The sequence below is a fragment of the Daucus carota genome, chromosome 1 (genome assembly GCF_001625215.2).
Source record: "Daucus carota subsp. sativus chromosome 1, DH1 v3.0, whole genome shotgun sequence".
In the NCBI taxonomy this organism is placed as follows: Eukaryota; Viridiplantae; Streptophyta; class Magnoliopsida; order Apiales; family Apiaceae; genus Daucus; species Daucus carota.
The window spans coordinates 9,351,128-9,377,445 of record NC_030381.2 but is presented as its reverse complement, the minus strand read 5'-3'; the positions used below and the strand labels follow the sequence as shown (position 1 = coordinate 9,377,445).

At 37.8% G+C, this 26,318-nt stretch overlaps 2 protein-coding genes across 2 annotated transcripts; one reads left to right on the top strand and one right to left on the bottom strand.

The window, feature by feature from the left end:
- The first annotated feature begins 4,480 nt into the window (after window positions 1–4,480).
- Window positions 4,481–6,646, top strand: LOC135151185 (uncharacterized). Its single transcript, XM_064088896.1, has 2 exons — window positions 4,481–5,808; window positions 5,935–6,646. Exons 1-2 carry the CDS (start codon window positions 4,481–4,483, stop codon window positions 6,644–6,646), a joined length of 2,040 nt encoding a protein of 679 aa, XP_063944966.1.
- A 12,400-nt stretch (window positions 6,647–19,046) lies between these two features.
- On the bottom strand, window positions 19,047–23,674 carry LOC135151175 (uncharacterized). Its single transcript, XM_064088871.1, has 2 exons — window positions 22,598–23,674; window positions 19,047–19,982 (listed from the first exon to the last, which is right to left on the bottom strand). Exons 1-2 carry the CDS (start codon window positions 23,672–23,674, stop codon window positions 19,047–19,049), a joined length of 2,013 nt encoding a protein of 670 aa, XP_063944941.1.
- Window positions 23,675–26,318: the final 2,644 nt, after the last annotated feature.

The following is a 26,318-nucleotide window of genomic DNA, read 5'->3' as shown; positions in this document are numbered from 1 at the left end:
ACCCAGGTTCATATCCAAGCTGACGTTTCCATTTCAACCACTGATTCTTCATCAAACACTTCAAACAACACTACTTCAACCCCTGTTGTTAGAAAGGTAGCCCGGAAACGGAGTGGGAGTGCAATTTTGAGAGATCCCGCAGCTCTGTCTCATAAGAAGCAAAGGGTGGCAGAACCAGAGACAACTGCAGCTGCATCCATTTCCTCCCAAAAGGATTTGGACACTGAAACGGTAAATATACAGTCTCTAGATTCATTCTCTCCACAGAATGCATTTATTGAAATTGGCCGTCCGACCGCGGTATCCTGTAAAGAGTCAAGCACACAACTAGCACTCACGCTAGTAAACACTGAACCTGTGTCTTTTGATTCTTCACTTAGAGAGAGCACAGAATTTCAAAACATGTTATATGAAAAAAATTCTGATCACTCTTTGTTTTTGGATCAGGATCTACTTGGCAACCTGCAAGTACATCAGCCTTCACAGGCATCTGAAGGACAATTTGTTCCTTCACTTCCTACAGTTCCATCTCAGGGACCTATGGTTGTATATACAGGTTCTGGTGACGGTGTGAAAACTACGAGTGAAATCAGGCAAACACCGAGCGAAACACATGCACGAGAGGATAGTGAAAAATCTTTGAGTGTTCGTGAGGTGAGTGCACACACCAACACAGATCTGTTACAGGAACAAATGGCTGCTCTGAAAGCTGAGATTGAAAGGTTGAATGCTGAGAATGCCAGATTCAGAAGTGGACAGCTGGTGACTCTGCAAGAGAAAGTGGTTGATCCCTCCTTTACTTCTCTGAAAATGGAATTGGATGATCATGTAAAGGGCATTCACTCTAGGATGGACAAATTTGATAAGACTCAGGAGCTCTGTCTGACGAAGCTTGACAACTTGGAGCAAACTCTGGCTCAAGTTGTTCAACACTTAAAGATTAATCCGTCAACATCTCAGTCTACTCCAGAGGATCCCTCAACTAAGGGGGAGAAAGATAAGAAGGATAAGGATGACAAAGATGATCACAGCAATGCTGATGCTGCTGATAGGAGTAATAAGGATGGAGATACTGATAGGAGTGATAAGGGTGGAGATGGAGCAAGTGAAAAGGATTCTTCTGCAGCTGACAAGTCTAAAGGCAAATTGCCTGAATCTGAGAACATCTTCACTAATCAGGATTATGACAACATTCCTGAAGATGTTGATGATGATGATGCTTTTGATTCTGCTTATTTTGAAGCTGAGGAAGAAGGTCGTTTCGAGAAAAGCTTTCTTTTCAATGAAGATCAGTCTGTGGACCCTGAGCACATGGAAAAGGTCAGAATGTTTAAAGCTCAACATGAAGCTAGCAAAGCAAAGCTTCAGGAACTACAGAAACTGGTGGATGAGAAGAGGACAACTGATGAGTTGGTCAAGCTGGAGAAACAGAAGATATGGGATGCAAAGTGCAAGGAAAAGAGAGAGGATATCTCCAGGAAAGTTGGTGAAAGCTGGGATATTGCTAGGCAAATCCTCTCTGGACCTCAAAGGGAACCTTTCAATGATGGTAAGTTCAAATCCTTCATTTATGACCTGAGAGAGGCTAACCCTAATGAGGATATGTTTGTGCGTGCTCTTGCTCTCCAGTTAGAATACATAACTATTGGTGTCAAGAATCTTCTCAATGAATGGGAGATCATTATTTCTACTCAGAGAAACGGAACATTCAGGGTTTCAATTGTTTTATTCAAGTTTCTATCTCTAACCGAAATCTGGGTGATTCGTAACAAGATCAGACGCATCTCAAATCTGAATGAACTCCTACGTGACAGACTTATGGATTGTGCAATTCATAACAGTCCACAAGTTGTCAGAAATCCCTATTGTGTTAAGTTCATTCACGAGGGAAAGTTTGGAACCTTCTATCTGGACTAACAACATCTTCTTAAGTATGATGTTAATCAGATGGTTCTTGTATCAACAATTCTATGTACCAAGGGCTTCGCTACTAAGGCCAAAGCTGATGTTGATATTGAGATTGTGAACTACTGCACAAGGAGGAACATTCAACAATACTTCAGAAAGATGAAGTATATCAACCAATCTCAGCCAGCAGATTTCATCGAAGACCCTGTGGACATAGAAGTTCAATATCATCTTTCATTGGCTCGTGAAAGAAAGAAGCGTGGAGAATCCACTACAGCTGAAGAGCCTACTCAGAATGAGCCTTCCACTCCAATTATTCACTGTTTAGATGCTGAAGAAGGAGAAGTCACTCGTTCTGAGTGAATAGATTGATTAGGATATTTGTTAGATATGTTCAAGGAACATCCTTTTGTAATCTTTAATGCAAAGCCATAAACTTTTGCTATTTACATTCCTTTGTTTAAATCTTTGTCTTATCTGTTAGTTGAGTTATCCTCTAGGAAATTTGCATGTTTTGTTAACAAACAAATAGGGGGAGATTGAAAGGCATATGTTCAGCCTATTTGTATTTAAAGAGGTACAACTCAACTCTGATAAGAAAGCTCAGTAAATAGCAAGTCATCAGAATCCGTACGAAGAACGTCAAGTGATTTATGGGAATTATATGTCAGATAAATTCCAGGATGCTGCTGCACACCACTGAAAGAAGTTCATTAATATGTTCAAGCCTCAGTGCACAAATAATCTTTTGTGGCACGTCCAGGAGTTCAGAAGATATAAAGTTTCTATACTTTAGTTTATCAGAAGATTCCATTTAATGAAGATGTACTTACAAGACGAAGACTCGACGAACAAACCAAATTCTTAATGTTTATTTGACAGAGAATATTTGATTTAACTAGATACAGATGAACCAGACAGTACATCTGTGTATTAGTTATTCAAAGTAAATATTTGAAGTCAAGCAGAAGTGGTAGTTCGATCGATCGACAAATCAAGAAGAACTTTTTAAAGTTTAAAGAAGACCAGATGCAGTTCTACTGAAGAATGGGTGTTTATATATTTAATGGACTATTATTTCACTTCTTAAATAATTATATTAATTATGTAATTTATTTATTAAATTAATTCACTCTCGAATTAATTTAATTTATGAATATATATAATTAACTTAATTAAGTGGATAATATTCTATTTAATATAAATTACAAATTACACCTAAACCAACTCAGCCAGACAATTTAGAATTGTCTTACCGAGTGGAGTCATCAACTGATCAGACAATCTCTTTGTCTGACCGAGGGAACTGTGGCAGCCACAAGACAATTGAATTTGTCTTGCCAACTATTTCAAGTATCTTGCAAGACAATCATGGATTGTCTGACCGAATGACTAAGGATGTCAGCAAGACATTCTAATTGTCCTACCGAAGATTTGAAATGTCTGCAAGACAATTTGTCTGACCGAATGAATGGTGTTGCTGCAAGACAATGTCAAGTGGTTGATTGTCTGGCCGAAGGTTGCATCCTGCCAAGACAATTTAATTATCCTACCGATGGAATGAATTGTCTTGCCCCTTTACAGAATTGTCTTGTCCCTCTTTAATTGTCTTTCTGCCATGCTTTTGGCTTGCTAGGCAATTGTAATTGTCTTCCCTTGCTCTTGGATTGTCTTGCCCTTGTTAAATTGTCTTTTCTACTTGTATTTGTCTTGTCTTTGCATTGTCTTACAAGTACAAAGCTTTGCCTATATATATGGCTTAGTTTCTTCATTTCTAAGTGTTCATCACTTTGATATTCAAAGCATTTGTAAAGCTTTCAAGTTGTTCGTAACTTGCTTGATCGTTATATCCACAGTTTTCTGTGCTTTGATAACCCGGTTGTTTTAATCACTAAATCTAGAATATACCCTGTCGAATTTATTCTACGAACTTTAGTGGACATTAAAACTGAACCATATTAATTATATAACGACTTCAAACATTGTTATATTAATTAATTATAATCTGATTAACAAGTTTTATTCAATCAGATTCACTTCCGCGATAATTTGGTATCGATTGTATTCAACCCCCCCTTCTACAATCGTATCTGGACCTAACAGTGATAATTGTGGCGCTTCGAGGTGGGTTGTACAAGAAAAGAAGGGAACTGCTGCTAATAGTGATCGAGATACGTTGATACACAAAGTGCCTTCAAAAATAATGAGGTACTTTCCCCTAAAACCAAGGCTGCAGAGGTTATTCATGTGCAAAGATTATTCGAAACTAATGACTTGGCATGATGTGGGATGAAAAAGAGACGGGAAATTAAGACATCCTGCTGACGGACTCGCTTGGAACGCATTAGATTCCAACTGTCCTCTGTTTTCAACAGAAAACCGTAACATAAATCTCGGTGTAGCAGCAGATGGATTTAATCCCTATCGTTCCATGAATTTGAGTCATAGTACATGGCCGATTGTATTGGTCAACTACAACCTCCCGCCTTGGTTATGCATGAAACAAGAGAATTTAATTCTCTCGACAATAATATTTGGACCCGATTCTCCCGGGAACAGTATCGATGTGTTCATGCAGCCCTTGATTGCGGAGTTAAAGGAACTATGGGATGTTGGTGTCGAAACTTATGATGCCTTAGCTGGTAAGAATTTCACTTTACGTGCAAGGGTATTATGGACAATTAGCGATTTCCCGGGGTATGCCATGTTGTCGGGTTGGAGCACAAAGGGAAAATTCGCATGTCCCGTATGCCATTACGAGACATCTTCTAGTTATTTAAAATATAGCAGGAAGATGTGTTATATGCACCATAGGAAATTCCTTGAACCTACACACAAATGGAGGCTAGATAAAAAAAGATTTAACGGCCAAATTGAAACTGGGAAGTGCCCTGAAATTTTAACGGGAACTGAAATTGAAGAATTGTTGCGGGGGTTTGAAAACCAATTTGGGAAGAAAAAAAAGAAACAGAAAAAAGTAAAATCCCCTTTTAAAAAAAAGTCAATATTTTTTGATTTGCCCTATTGGTCTCATAATCCTCTTCGTCATAACCTTGACGCTATGCACATAGAGAAGAATGTGTGTGATAATATCTTAGGTACTTTACTTAATATTGGGGGGAAATCGAAAGATCACGTAAATGCTCGTTTAGATTTACAAGAGATTGGTATTAGAAAAGAACTCCATCCGGTTTTATCTGCTGATGGGAAACACCTCGAAATTCGAGCTGCAATATTCGACATGACAAACAAAGAGAAAGAGATTTTTTGCAGTGTGTTGAAGAAGTCCAAACTGCCATATGGTTGTGCTTCTAACATTAGCCGGTTTGTGCAAGAGAGGAAAGTCCTTGGGTATAAAAGCCATGATGCTCACTTTATTTTGCATTATTTGTTACAATTCGCTGTGAGAAAGTCATTAAAACCTGAGGTTGCCTTACCCTTAATAAGGTTGAGTGCATTCCTTAGGGGTTTATGGAGCAAGGTAATAAATCCTACTGATCTGAAGAAATTGCAAGAAGATATCGTCGACATTCTTTGCAATTTAGAGATTATATTTCCATCTGCTTTCTTTGACGTAATGATTCACTTGCTTGTTCATTTATGTCGAGAAATAGAATATGGTGGGCCAGAGCACCTTCGGAACATGTTTCCAATTGAACGCTATCTTGAAAAGCTGAAATCTTATGTTCGTAATCGAAGTAAACCTGAAGGTTCAATTGCAGAAGGTTACTTGGCTGAGAAATGCGTAACTTTCTGTAATAGATTTTTGGATGATGATGGGGCAGCAGAAAAAATAGACGAAAGCTTTCCAACACAAGTGGAATATCATATCGGAACAAGAAGGAATAAAGAAGGGAAAATGTTTCATTTAAAAGATGCAGATTGGAAAGCAAGTCATCGGTATATATTGTTCAACTGCGGAAATAAGGAAATAGAGCAGTTGATGAAATAAGTTCTCTAAATCTCTATTTACTTAAAGTAGCATATGAATTTTAGGGATAGTCTAACTCAATATTTGTTTTTTAGGAAGCATCAAGCTTTGTTGGATGCTGATGCAAATTTAAAAAAATACAAGAGGGCACGAACACACACTGAAGAGTTTGTCAACTGGTTAAAAGAAGAGGTTGGAAAAATGGTTAATGTTTCAAGAGAATCGGAGGTGCTAGCATTGGGTCCTAACCGAACAGCCAAGAGGTTTAGTGGTTATGTAAGGAATGGATATGGATTCCACACAATGTATAGAGATTCTCGATGTACAACTCAAAATAGTGGGGTTTTTATGACTGCCGAAACCACTAGCTTTGCTAGTTCCAAAGATCAAAAACCAGTAGTTGGGAATGTAAACTACTATGGAAGAATAGAAGAAATTTTAGAAATTGATTACTGGGGGGAATTTACTGTGGTCCTATTTAGGTGTTGCTGGTACCAAGAGGAAAAAGATCCATATGGTCTAACTCGAGTGAACACTAGCAGATTTTGTTTTAAATCTGATCCTTATTGCCTGGCTTCACAAGTGCAGCAAGTATTTTACATTGAAGATCCAACGGATAAATCAGTGAATTATGTTATTAAAAAACTGCCACGGGATTGGTGTGACACTGAAATTGAGCTTGCAAGTGAGGAGGACTCGAACAAGCATGTTCTGAATGACATAGACACCACTGCTGTACAAGGGACTGAATTTATCAATAAGAATTGGTGTAGAGATGATGTCCCTATAAAACAAGTTCCTGTTTAATATAATTTACGTATTTTTTTTGCTTCTTCCATTCGTACTTGTTGATGTAAGCAAATTATATTTTGGGTTGTAATTGACGTATATTTTTGCTTCTTCCATTCGTACTTGTTGAATGTAATCTACTTTTGTAGTCAATGTTTATTTTCTTTTAAGTCTTTATTCTATTATTCCTATTTTGATGTTGTTTTTCAGTATTACAATGCACTTGTTGTACTTCTAAATTGTTGACTTTATTTGTAATGTATTTGTGTATATGAAATGCATCAGACTAATGTTTGTTTGAATGTCATAGCAGGATGGCAGCTGATACAGTGCAAATTAGGCTGTACTATGAGGGTGAGTTTGGAAGGACAGCTTACACTGGCGGAGACAGAATGCTGGTACCAAACGTATCTGTGGATGAGTTCTCTTACACGGTATTCATGGAGTTTATCAAGGACTACCTCCACTTCTTGGAAATTGGGGGAGTTTATATCAGTAAAGGAATTCAAGGTGGTAGGAAACTAGTCAAGGATGACAATGATGTGCTCGGACATGTTTTTAATTGCATTGCTGATGATGAAGTGGAGTTTTACATTGACAATGTTGTTGATAAGGAGGTTGAGCCATTGCCTCAAATGCAACCTCATGTAACTGTAAGGCCAAGGAAAAAAATCGTCCAAGGTACGTAGCTCTGCAAATATATATATATATATATATATATATATATGTATGTATATGTATATGTATGTATATGTATATGTATATATATGGATTATTTCCGCCTTAGTTTTCCTTTTTTATGCTAAATAAGTAATGCACGCATTATTATTCTTTGTGTTACAGTTTCCACTAAGATTTCACAGAAGCGTCAGTTTGTTACAACGCATCAACTACAACAGCATCAAAATAAGTTTAAAAGGAAGTCACCTCACTATTGTCCAAACAAGAAAACTGCAGCCTCGCCAGGTATGAAAACCAGAAATACAGAAGAAACTCGGAAGGTCACGGGGAGTGCTCGTAGAAAATTAGATTTGCAAAAGGATTTAGGTGATGATGAAGATTCAGAGGGGAATTCCATTTCTGATGAGGTACAATTTAAAACTGTAATTTCTTCTTCTTCCAATGTTTAAGGGACTTATATTTCCCTCTTTTTGTGTTTTCATTACAGGAATTGCCACCGCAGCCAACAGTACCAGTACCAGTATCAGATTATGAACAAGTTAGAATTGCTCGAATGAATGAAAACCAAAAAAGGATGGAAGAACTTGGTGTGAAAAAGTTAGCCGTTGTTATGAAACCTTGTGCATCAAATAAAAGGAAAGGGAAGGATAAAGTGCAGGAAGAGGGTGATGACTATAATCCAGAGGATGAAAGTGAGGATACTAGTGTCGAAACCACTGAGGTAATTAAATATATAATGTCCTATTATACATGAGACTAGTACAATAAAATGGAAACTAATGTTATTATGATATACATAAAAGAATTTTTATATGGGGAATTATGCATTTTCCAGAAAAAAGTGAATTAAGAACAGAATTGAATATGATACATAATTATATAATAAGTTATTATAATTATATGTTGATTGAATGGAAAATGAACATTATTACTTTAAGATCACTTTATTACATTCCATTTATATGTGATTGTGGCACTACGCCTAGAATTTACTACAACTTGTTTTTCTTATATTACATTGAAAACTATAGAACTGATCATGTGTTTTCTCTTAGGATAAAAGGAGCAAAAAAGCTAAGAAAAATGCCTCTGCACCTGGACCAAGAACACGGTCACGAGGAAATGCTACTGTTGTGATAGGGGATGGACTCACTTCTGCTGCAGATGGAAATGACAATGAACCTATTCGCTCCACCACAACAGTAGAGAAGGAAGCACCGGAGAAGGATGTGACAAGTTCCTTGCGTGTGAATCGTATAAGACCAACATGCAGTAAAAAGTTAAAAAATTCAACTGAGTTCGAAGCTGCCGGATCACTCTCTGCATATTTAGCATTACGGGAGCGACAAAAGCAAGGGCTGCCAGATATAATCGAACATGATGTTCCTGAAGCAAATAAGGAAGATATTGGACCTGAGACAAGTGGTGCTGGTAAATTATATATAAGCATTTATAGTCGTATACAATTTGTATAATAGTTTATAGTCGTATACATGTTAGCTAAGTTTTATTCCTCCTTTATTTTTAAATTAGGTGATATTATTCTAGTTTAAATATTAAAAATCATATAGTATATGTGTGGAATCAATTTCTTGTATAACTGTGTAAAATAGACATTAATGTTTTATTTGTCCATTTTTTGCATGCATGGTACATAAAGAGGCTGCTCCTAGAAAGCCAAGAGGACGGTCAAAGTTGGAAAAAATCCATGGAAGGACTGCTGATAGGAGACCAGTTATTACGTTGAATGAACGTGGTCAACCAGTTTCGAGTGATGGAAAGGTTGTTGCTGAGTTAAGTATATTTCTTGGAACAGTAGTAAAGGACAATGTCTCGCTTACTCACATAAATTGGCGTGTTGTCCCAGACCAATTGAAGAATAAAATGTGGGAGTATACGAGGGTAAATATGATACCCTTATCTGCTTACATTACATTTCACTTTTGTTTATATATTTTCAGTTATTATGGTTTTATAGTCGATGATTAATTGTGCTTTGACGTGCTATAGAAGTTACTTTATGTTTGTTGTATTTACAGGAAAGGTATATCATCCCGGATGAAGGAAAGAAATGGGTGAATACAACTCTCAATGATTCTTGGAGGGTGTATAAATCTCATGTGAAGAAGAAGTACTACTCAAGGTTTGAATCCGATAAAGAGAGGTTAGAAAATAAGCCTGAGGATATCCCATTGGAGGATTTCAAACAACTCTTGAACTATTGGGCAGATGAAGAAGTTCAGGTACTTTGATGAATTTTTTAAAATTTTTAAAACATCTGCATCATTGTCAATATTTTTTACCATTATAATTTATTATTTTTATCCTACAGTCAATTGCTGAGGACAATGCAGCACGTAGGAATTCATTCACAGAAACACACACTTTAGGTCCCCAATCTCTTGCGCAAGTTAGGGACAAGTTGGTATGTATTTTAAATTATTAATTCATGGTAAATGTCTAAAATTAAACAATATTGGCTCCTGAGTAGTGTGTCGTATTTTAACTTTTCCCAGAAAAAGAAAGATCCAAACCAGGGCGAGCCATCAGATGCACAAGTTTACTTGGAAACTCGTGAACGCAAAACAGGCCGAGATTACAAGACGACTAAAATAGTGGATAAAAAAATTGTAAGTATACTTCTTATTCATATTTTTCATTGTACATGTGTATATAAATAATATTTAAAAGCCCAGAAAATATTACTGCTAAATCTTTCTGAAGTGAGAGTGTCTAATTTATGATTATGAAGCTTAGAGATTAAATTTGATAATCACTTGATAGAGCAAAGTTAAGCGCTGTCGTGATGAAATTTTGACATTGTTATGTCTAATTATTACATTTAACATCAAAATATATCATGCAGCCTGAATCACACCCATTTTCAACTTAATAAATAGTGCTTACCCTACAAGTTCTCCAATTAATTGACATGACTTAATAATCACATGACTTCAAGTGTATAGATTTGAATTTGTAGAATCGATTGCGAATTAAATTTGTGGATTTTTGCACTCATTGTTTTCCTTATTGCACTAATTTCTTGTATAACTGATTTATAATATTTCACAAAATTAAATTATATGTTGTATTCTGCCCTTAATATGCATAATTGATTTATAATATTTCACAAAATTAAATTATAAGTTGTATTCTGCCCTTAATATGCATAATTTTTACAACTTGTGACTTGTAGAAGCGGATTAAAAGGATGATGAATCAAGGACGTGATCCAAACCTTGTGGTTCAGAGAGGCAACTCTAAAGGTCGAGGATGGCTGTTGGGAAGGAATGGTTCACGTCCTGGTACTTCGAGCTCAACTGCTGATCCTACAACACAAGACCCTTATGTCCTTGAACTTACAAACCAGATAAGACAAAATCTTGAAACTGAATTGGAAGATAAGGTCTACAGGAAAGTCCAAGAGAACATGGCGATGTTACTCAAAAAGTTGGGAGAAGCTAATCCTGGTATGAATCTCGATGTCGGGAACTTCTGTGCTACTATTTCAAGTGAGGCTGATGGAAATGGCACTCCAATCACGGATGGTGCTACTTCTTAGTCGTCATATGCTTATTTCTGGTAGCAACAATGGAACTGAACTTGGTATTTTACTAATGTGGTTGTTTAATGATATTCTTATGGTCATGTTTATCTGTACTTCACTTTTTGTTGGTAAATTATGTACTTTTGGCAAAAATGTGTTGTTGGGATACTCTAGGTGATGTGGATGGGTTTATGATGCCATCACAGTAGTAGATTTCTGATTTCTTATGTAAATGGTGGATTGATGTTGATTGGGAACATATTGTATGCTTGGAATTAAATGGGAATGTTGTAATTGCAGACCAGTTATTGCAAAAATATTTTAATTCACTGTTGCATTTGACTTCTTTTATTGTTACATTAAGGATAGTGTACTGTTTCAATATAATACTTTACTGTTGCATTCAGCGAAAAAACATTGTTACATTAAAAAAAACCTACCGTTGCATTTGACTATGGGCCACCGCGGCCACGTGGCATCCATGGGACCCACGACTGCCACGTGGCAACAAAAGGGGGACCCACAACTGCCACCTGGAAACTGTGGGACCCACATGGACACGTGGCACCGGAGTGGGCCCCCACCTGCCACGTGGCACCAATGGGACACGTGGCACCGGTGGGGCCCACAGTGCTGCCACGTGACAGTGGAGCGGGACCCACGTGTGGGGCCCACTGATCTGTATTTTTATCCTGAAGGATAATGCAACACAGATTGCTGTTGCCTTTGTGTTCATCTACTGTTGCAATATATTCTGAAAGCAACAACCATTCTGCTGTTGCATTTTTCGGAGTAAGCGTTGCCTTAAGCGTCTAAGGCCATGCTCGCAGAGGCAACAGTTTTGAAGCGTTGCCTTTTTGAAAAAAGGACCTTTAGCAACAGAAAATGATCCTTAATGCAACATTATTGACCATTGCTTTAGACCATCTATGGTGTAGTGTTCCTGTGCCCTGCATTCACAAATGGATTAAACTTTCTTTGGTACGCCGACATTCTTGGGTCCAGGTGGTTTAGTGGAAACAGGAGTATCAACAGAATCTGTTTTAACATGTGCTTGTTCAGGGGTGACTGGACTCTTCTCCTTTTTAGTCTTAGAAGAAGTGCTTTTAGACTTGGAGTTTGGAGTCTCTTTCTTCTTAGAAGGACTAGCAGTCTTTGCCACAGGGGCAACAGAAGGTGCAGGCATATTCATATTCATAGTAGGTGATGCAGAAAAAGATGCATTTAAATTGGTAAAACATGCAGACATCATATTTATAACACATTGCATGCAACCTACTCTACCACATGGCAAATGAACAGCATTCATGTTAACAGTATTAGGCATGCTAGTGACAGGAGTATCTATTTTAATCATTTTACATGCATGAGTAAGATGATCAGTAGAATTGCAATTGTTACAAACCTTTCTAGCACTGGGAGTCCTAGAGTTGGTTTTCTTAGCATCTAGCTTACCATTCCTGTTGTTCTTCTCTTTGTTGGAACTAGTACTTCCTAATCCAGTTTTATCAGTATCTTCTCTAACTTGGTGATTAGAAGGTACATTTTGTGTTTCCAGTTTTACTTGAGGCTTAACAACTTCCTCATTTTTCAACTCTTCCTTGATGACAAGGTCTTCTTCTATCAGAGGTTCTGTTTGTGCCTTTCTAAAGATAGGGGTCTTGGCATTCTTTAGAATCTTAGGTTCATTTGTTCCTTCAGGAGCATTCTCAGTTCCTGCTGAAACAAATATACCTTCATTTTCTTTTCTCTTCTTTCTTTTAGAACTTTCTAAAGAACTATAGTCAAGGCCAATAGCAACCTTCTTATCAACCCTTTGACTATCCAAGATCTCTTTCTGTAGAAAAGCAGAATTCTGATAGGCCTTAAGCTTAGTTTCTAGGTCAGCTATCTGGGACCTAAGGGGTTCCTCAATTTCTGCATTACACTTCTCCTTATTCTCTAGATATTCAATTCTATCTTTAAGGTTAGTGTTCATGAGTTTCTCTAAAGCTAACTCGTCTACTCGTTCTTCAAGTTTAGCTATCTTTAGAGAGAGAATACAATTATCTGATTCTGAAGCTAAGAAACTAGTGTGCAAGTTATACATCTCTTGACCTAGTTCATTTATAGTCTTTTTATAATCAGCAGTAGTCATGTCATCAACAGAAATTTCAGGAGATACCTGAGATGGAGATTCCCCGACAGTGTCAGCCATTAATGCAAATGCATAATTGCTCTGGACAGGTTCATCATCAGAATCCGTGTCATCCCAGCTTTTTCCCTCAGCAATGTAAGCCCTTCCTTTATGCTTGGCTACCATTGCTTCCAACTTAGCTTTCAGCTTTTCATTCTCTTTCTTCAGATCCTCATAAGATTCTTCTTATCATATGAGCTGCTCCAGCTCTTCCTGAGTATAGAACTCATCCTCCGGTTCACAAGAAACTTCATCAATTTCAGCTTCTACAATCTCAGACTTGGTAGAAGGATAATCAGCTTTGATAGATGAACAATCACTCTGAGCAACAGTGTGATCATTAATGCCATATTCAACTAGTTGCTGATAACCAAAGTACGGTTCATCAGCAATAAGTGCAGTGGTCTTTTGTAAGGCCATACTCTTGGCTTCAGATGATCCACCACCATACATGATCTTTCTTTGTTCGAGTTCCATCTCAAACGTCTTCAGTTTCCCAAACAGTTTTTCCAAAGTCATAGTTCTGAAGTCGCTTCTTTCCCGGATGGTCTCAGTCTTCACAACTAGATGGGGTGGCATCACAAATGAGAACTTTCTGTTAATCTCTTTCTGTGGATAAGTCTTTCCATGCAGGGTGAGTTCATTTAACAGCAACATGAACCTTTCGTAGATTTGAGAAGTGTTCTCTCCAGGTATTGCCTGAAATGCTTCATATCTGGCAATTAGCATATCGTATCTGTTTTCCCTGACTTCTTCAGATCCCTCCATCAATGCCCCTATAGTATCCCACATCTGCTTTGAAGTTTTCAGACTCAGAATTAGATGTGTCATAGTCTTGGTCATTGATTCAACAATTATTAGTTGCAGATTATGGTCATGTGCAATATATTCCTTATCAGTCTCAGTGTATTCGCTTTTCTCTTTGGGAACAGACTTCTGTGGAATGCGAACACCATTTTCAACAGATTCAGGAATAATCTTCATTGGCATAAATGGACCATTTTCCTGAATCCCAGTGTACATGGGATTAGCAACTCTGATATACAGCAACATTTTCATTTTCCAGTTGTTGTAGTCATCCTTGTCAAATGGAGGTACTTTGATTCCTAACTTGTGCGTCGACATTGTTATCAGATAAAATTATGATTGTACGGACAACTAGCTTTTCAGGTTGGTAACGGATCTCAGATCTGTATATCGATTAGCGTAGCTCTGATACCAATTGTTAGGTCCAATCAGACGTAGAAGGGGGGGTTGAATACGTCTGTACCAATTTCTTCGATTTAATTTAATTGCGGAATAATTCTGTTTCAGTCCAGTTTAAATCAATCGTAAATAAACAACTCCAGCAAGTCGGGGAATATTCTTATATTAAAAATAATCCTCGGGTGCTACAAATTCCAACACAAGTGTCGGCTGCAGAGACTACAATCACTCTATTACAAACTCTCGACTAAATCGATATTCTAACTTTGCTCTCGAGAATGTGTATAGTGTGCACACTTACAAAGTGTGTAGTTGTTTTCAAATGAAAACACAAAGCTCTATTTATAGGCTTTCAAAATCTAACCATGGTTAACGAGTTCATTTTGGACAACTTGAGTTCGTCCTGGACGAATTCAATTTAACTGTAGTTAAATGAAATTGTCCAGAAATAAACTAACTCCAAAGTATGCATGAAGTGGCGCCAGTTATATATACACACACATATATATCACAAAGTTGCGCTTGGAGATATATATGCATACATATATTGAAGGTCAAAGGTGGCGCCAGTCAAATGTTGTTCCACTCCAGTGCATCCCAGTAGAGTTTGTGACTTAGAGTAATTTCTAAGTTACAAAGATTGCGCCAAGGGTTGTTGGTTAGAGGCGCAACATTTGACCAAGTCAAATGTTGCGCTTGACCAATTGTTGCGCCACAGTCACACTGTACAGGGTACTACTACCACTTAGAACATTTTCCTAAATGTTGCGCTTGGACTTTATGGTCAAGAGTTGCGCCTCACAGTTAAGCACTGCCCTGTTATCACTCCTTTGACTTGCTTGGAGTCAAACTTTGCGCCTCCCTTGGTTCCAGTGTGGCAAATTTACACTTAGAATAATTTAGAGTGACTTTGCACCATATGTAAATATATGGGCGCAAGTTTGACTAAGGTCAAACATTCACTTATAATTTATAATATTTAATATGTTTATATATATATCATTCTTTCTTATATGAATTACTTGAATTATTATATTTTCAAGTAAACTACAACTAATAGTATATATATATATATATATATATATATATATATATATAGAGAGAGAGAGAGAGAGAGAGTAAAGTTCTATGGAGACCACTTATATTGGAGACCGTGGAGACCACTTATGTTCTGCAATCAAAACACTATAAAATACATTATTTTGGGAAGTATGTTCAACAAATATCATGTATTCATTAAAATTGTTGAAGATCATCTATGTTTCATAAGTATATAATGTATGTTCTGCAAGTTGAACAATGTCCTGCAAACTAAATATATTTCGTAGAATATAACATTTTGTAATGTTCTACATGCGAAACTTATATGATATCAAGATTTTAAAGTGAAATAATGATTTTGTACAACATGATGTGCAAAACTATACGTTTTGCAATGTTTTTATGCAATATCTCACTTGCAGAACATAAGTGGTCTCCACTGTCTCCAATAAAAGTGGTCTCCATAGAACTTTTCTCTCTCTCTCTCTCTCTCTCTCTCTCTCTATATATATATATATATATATATATATATATATATATATATATATATATATATATAAACTCAATTCTTTGTTGATGCAACTAGAGCAACTTGACAGTCTTGATCAATTAATTCGTTGATCGAATCCACTGAATACTTTCGTACGTCCTAACGTCCTGTGCACTGGTCTGGTTCACGAACGACTCGAACTGAAATAATTCCTTGAATTCATTATGCTTGATAATATGCTTGATCTGTCATTCCTGGTTAGATGTTGCTTCGATAAATTTGATTATAAATAATCAAATTAAATATACTGGAATCTTCTGGTCTTTGATACTTGATCTTCAGACAATCTTGATAGCAGAAACTGATTGTGCTTTATTCTTCACTGAGGCTTGAACATATAAATGAAATTCTTCCAGTGGACTGATGCTCGTCTCAGATATCTTGATTGTCTTTGTCTGTTCGTATCGAATCTCTAACCTGTTGATTCCTGTATTATACTTACGTATTGTTTCCTGTCTTTTGTTGTGTTGAGTTATCGTAATTACATTTACGTTACATTATACTTTACAATCTCCCCCTATTTGTTTGTTAGAGTTCGACAAGCAAATCCTTTAAGAGGGCAACTCACCTGACACAATGAAAAAGCACACTAATTAAAACAGGAAATAATACTAAGTACAGTCTGGATTATATCTTACAATTTTCCAGATTTCATAAGTAAATACAAGTACCCATTTGTTCCTCTGGCCTGAACTAATCTTTCCTTGGTTTCTTGGCTCTTGCATTGATCAGATTCTGCTCAGCTCTTCTTTTAGCAGCATCTTCTTCTCTTTTCTGAATGAGTTTGTTTTCTATCTCTTCAATCCTGGCTGTTATGGTACTCAGTGCCACTTGCTCCAATGTATTCTCAGAAGGTGGTTGCTCTAGATTCTTCTTCATCTTCTCTAAGGTCTGTAGATGAACCATCTTCTTCAATTTCTTGAAAGTGATATTAAGCTCCATCCCTTCAATTTTCATGATGACCCTTGATGGATGAGCACGAACCCTTGAAGTGTTGTGAACAGTCTCTACAGCTTTCCTAATTTCCAGAAGATCAATCAGTTCTTTGAGCACATTTTGGTCTTCCTTGACCACTGACCACTTGACAACACCAACTGCACGAGCAATTCTCTTAGATGAGAATTTTCCAATATCTGCAAGTGGTATAGCTTTGACCTCAGAATCTTTCTTTTTCTTGAATATAATGGAGGTTTGAATTGTAAGTGACAATAGGTTCATTTGGATGTTCAGGGACTTCAGGATTGAGTGCAGGCAGTGGATATGGAGGTTGACGATTGATTGTTGAAAGGTCCAAGTCTCTAATAGCAGCAAAGTTCAAACGATAAGCATATAGCAATTCAGCAGTTAGTCTTCCCTTGCTGGTCCTAGAGCACTTTTCTCTCACTTGAGCTTCCAGATACTTCAGTATTCGAGGAGAGTACGTTGATAGTGCTTCATCAGTGAGTCCAATACTCTGAATCATACCATCCTTGAAATACTTGATAACAGAAGGCTTGTCATGAATTTCAACTCCAATATCAGTGATCCATTCTTCCACCATATCTCTGAATACTTCATTATGCTTTCTGCCGGTTGAGATGATCTTGTTCCTTACCACAAACAGCTCAGTTAGAGAGAGATCTCTGAGAAACTGACTTGACACATGCTTGAGTCCATTGCCTTCTCTCTGTAGCTTAAATGATATGTTTACCATCCATCCTCTCCTGGGAAGAACAGCAACAGATACAGTTGAAATGATATCATTCAACACCTCATGATAGTCATGTAGATCCTTGTAGTTGTTTCTGAAGGAATCAAAGATATCTTTCACTTCATCATTATTATTTTCTTGATAGACCTCTGGAAAATCAAACACTGCCCTGGCAGCATCCCATTCTTCTCCTTCGTTGTGTAAGTTAGCAATCCTCCTTTCCCGGCGAATCCGTCTTTGGTTTTCTAACTTCTTCCTCGCTCTCCTTTGCTCAGCAAAATCTCTAGAAACATCAGCAATGTCTTGAGGGTTTGCAATTTCATACTCTTCAGGAGGGAAAATGTCATTATGATATGCAAGTTCATCAGCAAAGACTTCACTATGAGGGATTTCTCCTTCCTCCAGATCATCATCAGCACCAACCATCCTTATTACCCTATCAGTATCAACAAACTCAGGGATGTACTCATCATGACTGTAGCTGAATTGACCTCTAAGAGCAGAGTCAATTAGTTCTTCTGACACCCCTGTGATTACCCTCTTTCCTCATGCTTTTTCTGCTTCTCTCTGCCCCTCAGTTGAGTAATCCTCTCTTGAAGGTTGAGATGCAAGTAGCTTAGCCTCGAGTGCAGCCAACCTTTGCTCCATTGTTGACTTAATCTCTACTAACTCCTCCCGTAGAACAAGATTTTCAGCTTCTAGATGTTGAACTTTGAACTTCAGAGCTTCAAATTCTGTCACAGATACAGTTGGAATAGTAGTTTCAATTGTAGGTTGGGCAATGGGATTCTCACTTACTCGTTCTGCAGTTGTTTCTCTCGTGTCACTCATAGATTGAACACTCAGTGGGTTAGAGGGTGTCTGTTTATCAAGTTCTGTTGGTGTTTCCCTCACACTCAGAGTAGTTCCAGCATCTATTTGGGATGTACCTGCAGTAGAAATCTTCTTAGCCTCTTCTAGAGAGGTCACAGAGGGTGCAATGAAGGTTCGTGAGCCTTCGTCCTCAGTTTCCTCGTCAGATGAATCTGATTCATAGGAAACAAGTTGCCAACTACTCGAAGGTAGTGAGTCCTTAACTGGATCCTGAGTTGGAATCTCAGGGTGGGTAGACACAGGGCTCGAAGAATGTGATCCTTGAATTGGCGAAGCACCCTGGTTTCCCACAACTGCCTTTGACGGCGAAAGACTTTGTGACAAGTCCTCCGTAACTGGCACACTTCCTGAAATGAAGGGCTCGGAAACAGATTGTCGTTCACCTTCGAGAGGTGAAGAGTCCCTTAAGGGATCTGGGAATGTTCCTCCCAGGGGGGTAGACAAGGGTGGAGAATTTGGCAAATCACCCAAGTTTCCCCCAGAAGCCTGTGAAGGCACTTGACTCTGAATAGGATCAGAAACAACAGTGTTTATCCCAGACATCGACGACAAAGTGTTAGCAACCGTCAATTCTTCAAACGTGTATGCAAACTCACTGTGCATAGGAATACATTGTGGTTGAGGTGGTGAAGAATTAGACATATCTGCAGATGCCTAAGGTTCCATTCTCCTTTCTTGACTAGGAGACAGAGCTGCAGATTCAGAAACAACCTCCTTATGTGGTGCACTAAGGGCACTTTCTCCCTCGCGCTCAGAAATTTTAATTGGATGGCTAAGGGGCTGAGAAGTTTCTGCTTCAGAAATTTGTGTATTGGTGCCTTGGTTATGAATTTGTGGGATTTCAAATTCATTGGCATGTGCAAGAGGTGGAGATAGTGGATTGAGGTCTAGTAAGTTCTGAACCCAATCATCAGGTGCACTAAAGGACAAGTTGTCAGAATCAGAAGGGATACCTGACTGAAGCACCGGATTGTAGGTGTTGGTGAAGAGCTCATCAATATCCAGCATGACATTGTCATTTGTTGCAGCTTCAGTGGTTTGGACAGGACTGTCCACTTCATCTTCAGAGTCAGTGGTGTTGTCCTGCAGAGAATCCTCTCCTTCTTCAGATTGAACTTCACGTTCAGAAGAGTCTTCAGCTGCATCCTCCATTATCACAATATCTTCCTCTACTTGAGTAGTCTGAGCCTCAGGAATATTGTCTTGAATAATTGGCTCAGTTTCTGGCTCATCTTGCTGCACTGAAACCTCTTCAGCAACTACTGGAACAGCAACATGTTGAACATGGGGTGGAGGCAAGTTCTGGTTGTTGAGAAATTCTTGCATTGCCTCAGGAAGCACCACCTGTTCATTGTTGGAGTAGTTCTGATGATTCTCCAGCATTGAGATCACCCTAGTTGTCATAAAACAAGAGATGACATTGTCTATATTTGGATAGACAGCATGTTCAGCAGGGCAGGGGTCAGCAGATGATTCAACACAATCTGGAAGAATCGAGGGTATAGGAGTACATGACTGTTCTTCCTGAGAGAATCCTGAAAAGCTCCCATGATCAGGTGACCCAAGTTGATTCTTGTGTTTTGTTAGGTCCTATAAACTCACTATATAAGATGATATAGTGATCACAATATGTAACACAGTATGACAATATAAGAGATTGAAAACAATAAACTCTTATTCACAAAGCTTGAATGGTTACAAAAACTCTCTCAGTGATTTATATTTTATCACTAGGAGCTGCTTGGGTTCTTAACAATGTACTCGATAACTCAACTCATATAGAGTAACCCTAATCTGTGTTTATATAGACACAGTTACAAAATCAATCTCTGATTTGATATCCTATAAATCAGCTATGTATTCTATCAATCAAAGATTGCTCCAGTTTTCTGTTTAGTTTCCATAGTCAGCAAATTACTCCTCTGCTTCTATCCTTCCTTGAAGTATATCCGCTTCTGAGCTCTTTCCACGTGTAAACTCTTACGAGTCTTGACTATGTAAACTCTGATCAGACTTTATCAAACTCTGGTCAGACTTTACTAAACTCTGATCAGCTTCATCAAACTCTGATCAGCTTCCAGCTTAAACTCTGATCACTCATGTTCTAAAACAAACTTTAAGAACATTAGTAATCATCAATTATATCTAACAATCTCCCCCAACTTGTGCATAAAAATGTTATGTGCAAGTTAACAGATAATTGATGATGTCAAAACAGATAAGTCAAATGCAACAGAGTTTAACTATATAACAGAAAACTTTTAAAACTTACAGATACTTTACTCCTTAGCTTCATAGACACCATTTGCTGTCTTTAGATATCCTCTGAGGAGTTCTCTTTCAGCTTCTTCAAGTACTGTAATCATCTGTCTCTTGATCTCTCTCAGCTCTGGATCTGAAACTCCAGTTTGGTAAATTGCAGCTCTGAGATCATATATCTTATTTCTTCTCAAGTCTCTATCCAGCCTGATATTGTAAGCTTTATCAGACTCTTCATTAAATGCAAGAGTTCTGATTCCAGCTATTGTCACTATTTTTGCTGAATTTTTCTTCATCTCCACCAGCTGTCCTTTATGATTGAGGTATTTAGGAATGAAAGGTCAAGCATTTTTGTTTCCTGTAATACCCATCTTTCTTCTGATTTGATCTTTGAGCAGATTGGAGATGTGTTGGCATGACTTGTTCTTTACAAGAAATATGTGTGAGACATATCTCAATTCCTCCCAGTGTTTAGCATAGAGATCAGCTTCAATTACTCTAAACACTGTTCCATCAGACATGAAGTAGATAAGAATGTTATCTCCTCTGTCATTCTTCACCAGTTGGACTGAATCTAATTTGTCCATTCTTTCTTGCAATGCTCCAGTCTTGGGAGCACAGAGAGATGAGGGGTCTGTTGACATTGATCCTATGCTCTGATCAAAATTTTCATATTTAGATCCCAGCCCTCCTTTTTCTCTTCCTGCTTTTTGACGAGAGATTGGTTGAATTGAGCCCTTTTCGAAGTTTATCTCAGTCATCAGACTTGGCTTTGCAAATCCTGGCAATGGAGTAGTTGTTGGTTTGAACACAGCTTGAGCTTTGTCAGAGGTTGTGTCTTTCTTTGCTTCCTTATTAACTTGAGCTGTGTCAGAGGTTAATTTTTGTTGTTGTGATTCTGCAACATGAGCTTTGTCAGAGATTGCAGCTTCTGATTTCTTTTCCTTTACAACTTGAGCCTTGTCAGAGGTTGTAGGCTTCTTCTTAGTCAATCCTTTCTCAAGGTGTTCATCTACTTTGCTTTTTCCCTTGGATGTATACTCATCTTCAGAGTATACCTTTTTGACTGGTAAACTCTGATCAGCAACAGTAGCTTCCTTGATCAATATCCTTTTTTCTTTTGGCTTGGTAGTTGATTTTGCAGGCTTTTGGATCTTTCTAGATTTTATAGCTTTAACATGTCCTTTCTTCAGCTCAGCTTCCTCTGCAGCAATCAACTCCAAATCCAATTTGGCTTCTGGATTTTCTTGTTCAAATATTAATCTAGCAAGTTCTTCATCAGTCATAGGTTTATCTGATCCAGCCACTGGTCTTTGCTTTGACCCAGATGTGACATTATGTGTTGGCACTGGAACAGACTTTTGCTTAGATTTTGAACTGTCAGAGTTTATAGCTTTTCCATCAGTTCCTGCTTGAAATCTCTTGTGCTTTGTGAAGTCATCCACATCATTATCATCATCATCATCCTTCTTCTTTCTCTTCAGAGTTTGAGTAGTAGACTTGCATTTGACTTTAGTTACTCTCTCCCCCTTTTTGACATCATCCTCATCAGGAATCAGTATAGAAGTTATCAGAGAAAGTGAGGATTGGATGGCTTCAAGCTGTTTGGACATTTTCTCTTGAGTAGACTCAATGGTGGTCATCCTCTTTTCCAGAGTTTCATTTGCAGACACCAGCTTCTTAACATCATCTTTCAGAGGTAGTAGAGTCCTTTTCTTCTCCATAGTCTGAGTTTCCTTGAGACTGGCTACCTCTGTTCTGAGACCATCTATAGACTTAGAGGTCTGAGCTTGAGCAGGATGAAATGTCTTTAAATAAAGAACTGTAGCCTTGAGGCTTGACATGACATCAGAGTTTGTGATTTTATTCTCTGCCATAGATAGAAAATCTTCAGCTTTTGTTGGCTCCAGAGAATGCTGGTGGCTCAGCCAGAGTTTATCCCATACCTCATTTGGTGGATCAACCTGAAGATCCCTGGGAAGTGGCTCAGAGGTTGTGTCAAGAATTTGCAGCCTAGCATTATACTGGCTGGTAGATTCCCATTTTTGTTGTAGATGTGACAGAGGAACTTCATCATCATTGTCATCATTGTCATCATCTGAACTTTCATCATCCTCATCATTATCAGATGCAGGATTATCAACTTTCTCAATAGGATCTTTAGCAGATTTGTCTTGAGCTTCAGACTGTGATTTGCTAGGCTCTTCACCAGCCTTAGCAAGAGACTGCAGGGCTTCCAATGCCACCTTGTCAGATTCATCAACTACATCAGACTTGTAGTTTTCTGGAGCTGTATCATGAACAATGGCACCCTCAGGAATTTTCATTGGAGAATGAGGAATTGGTGTGGAGGGTCCATGATCAGATATTGGATTGTTACAATCAGACACTGGTGTCTCAGCTTCATCTGTAGCTTTCTCCTTGCATATAATTTCCTCATCTACTTCAGATGAAGTAGAGGATGCTGTGGCAGCAGAGATTGGAACAGCCTGAAGAGGAAGCACCATCAGAGCTTGAGATAGATCATCAGGAGTTGTAGTGGGTGGTGCTTGCTCTTCTTCAACAGTAAAATCTGTGATCTCAGTTATGGGCACCCTTGTCCTCTTAGCCTTGTTAGCCCTTCTTTTGAATCTTGCTGGCTTTGTTTGAGGACTGGTCTGTATATTTTCAGAGTTTGTTGCAGGAGAAGGTTCAGAGTTTATTTCATGTGCAGGGTCAAGATCATCATAATCATAGGCTGCAACCAGTCTCCTTCTTTTCTGCTTTTGAGGAGAAGCAACTTCAGAGTTTACAGGATCAGAGTGTACAACATCAGAGTTTACAGCATCAGAGTTTACTGGTTTATCAGACTTTGTCTTCAGAACTTGTGTAGCAACAGAGGTTCTGGTCTTCTTAGTAGAGGGGGCATCAGATTTTGTAGACTTTGATGGTTTAGGTGTTGATGATCTGGGTTTTCTGGTGACTGTAGGAGAAACTGGATGTTGTGGTTGGGGTTGAGACTGTGGTTGTGGTGCTGGAGGCATATTCAGTCGAGCTCTTAATGGAGCTGGAATTTGTAGAGGCCTGAGAACTGGTCTCTTCTCATCTTTAGATATGAGATCTTTGAAAACCCTTTTATGAAGTTTAAAAGGTTTGATCTCATCTGCAGCATCAAAAGCCACTTCTCCAACAGTGGCATTAAACAACAATTGGCAAAATCGTGAAAAATATATAATCTGACGATTTTCATGCATTCTTTCACCAATATTTCTAATCACTAATCTACCAAAATCGAAATTAGTAGAATAGATCAGAGAATACCCAATCTGCAGCATGTCCATTGGAATAGCATCCCAGTTTGTAGATTTCTTCTGGAAAGCCCTGGTAATGCAATAAAAAAAAAAGCTCCACTCCTTCCTGAGTCCTGGACGCTTTAATTGACCCAGTTTATCCAAAGAGTCGTAGTACCCCAAATCAATCATCATTGTTCTGAGATTAGCATCTCCATTTGTAATGTACGCAGCATGCTCTGGCAGGTTAAATGCCTGACGAACTGTGGCTGGAGTAACAAAATACTCCTCCCCTTCATATGAAAACACAATTGATGGTGATCCATCTACACCACCATTATCATATTTACCCGTCCTCCAAAAATTTATGATTTGGCTTCCTGAGAGTCTGGCAAGAGCGGTAAGGGTTGTGGCCAGGACACTTTGTGCTAAGAGTTGCTGAAAGGGATGATAATCACTTGGAACATCAGTGATGTCAAGGATGGCAGCATGATTGTTGGGAACAAATTCAACACCTGCAAAAGTAAAAGCTGAGGTCGCCATTAGAGCAGAGTTTGTGAATGAAGGTGTTTGAGAAAGTGTGTAGAAGAAGATTTGAATTTCAGAGAGAAAAGCGTAAGAGTTTGTTGAGAGAGTGTGTGTAAAGATTAAGTGTATAAGTGAAGAATAAGCAATAAAATATGATGATAAACTCTTCAGATTTTGTCTAGCTGTACACGCTTGGGCTTTTTGTTCACTTGGACACCTGTCAGATTTTAACTGGTAGATGAATGTTAGTGGGATGTAGAAACGAGAGTAGTAATCATGAGTGCAGTAAAACATGTGCAGTAATAAATGTTGATTACACGTTCTCCTATTAAAATGTTTTTCATGCAAACCCACTAATAATACATCCGTTTGAAACACTCTCTTCACATTCTCTGAATATTTGAACTCCGGAAATGTACAAGATTTTTTTAAAAAAAAAAATCAAGATCAAATCTCTCGAATTTTAAACTCTGAGATTTAAATCAAAGAAAATAGATTTCTAAGTACCTCAGAATAGAGACATAATTTTCAGAATATTCATCAATAAATCAGAGTTTGTTATAGAATCCATAGCTCAATAATGTGCTTGTGAAAGAATGTGTGTGATTTAACATATGAGATCAGAAACTTAGAGAATTTCACAATTTCGTAATTATAAGGTAGACAAGAATAATTTATTTAAACTCTCAAGACATAGAAAACAGACATACTCTGATGGAGAAATATATAAAATAAACTACCCCCCCTTTTTCTCTCTCTCTTTTTTTTTTTTCAAGAATGACGCTTTTCAGTGTAAATGAATCACGACCTTTAAATATATTTTTGCAATAGTATTTCTCCAGTAATCAGAGATTGTGACTGGTCACCATAGATTATAAATTCTTGACAATTACTTAATACCAGTAAATGTTTGGGTCTTCCCAGTCACTGTCATATAGACATCTAAGATCTCAAAGGAGTACCATGCTTATTTCCAGGGGTGTGTATAGCATCAGAGTTTACAAACACTGTCTAATTTACTGAGAGAAAATGCAAATTAATCAGTCTCACTTATAATTAAGATATGTGAAGTAATAGAGTCTCAATGATATCAATATGCATATAGTGGAAAATAGTAGCGCAAAATTGAGATCAAGATTAAACAACTTAACTAAGATTCATGATTACTAATTCAGATCATGCTTCACAATATCTTCACAGGTTATTTGTCTCAGAGAAATAAAAATGAGATAATTTATGAAGATTTAGAGTTTACAAACATCAGAGAATATCGTCAGAGAATGACATCAGAGAATGTCAATCAGAGTATAGCAAACAGAGTATATCATCAGAGAATGTCATCAGATTTTAACAATCAGAGTATATCATGGCAAATGTGTGAGCAATACATATGGTAAATTGACAATTTAAATTTGAAAGATCTGACCATTATGTTTACTCAGTTCCTGATATCATGCCTAGCTCATTCACCAGTCTAGTAAAAGTTGCTTCACTTAATGGTTTGGTGAAAATGTCTGCTAGCTGCTGTTCAGTAGGAACAAAGTGAAGTTCAATGGTTCCTTCCTCCACATGCTCCCTTATAAAATGATATCTTATACTGATGTGCTTTGTCAGAGAATGTTGAACTGGGTTTCCTGTCATTGCAATAGCACTTTGGTTATCACAATAAATAGGAATTTTAGAAAAGGATAACCCATAGTCCAACAGTTGATTCTTCATCCAAAGAATTTGAGCACAGCAGCTGTCTGCAGCTATATACTCTGACTCTGCTGTTGATGTTGAAATGGACTTCTGCTTCTTGCTGTACCAAGAAACAAGTCTTCCACCCAGAAATTGACAACTCCCACTTGTGCTTTTCCTGTCAATTTTG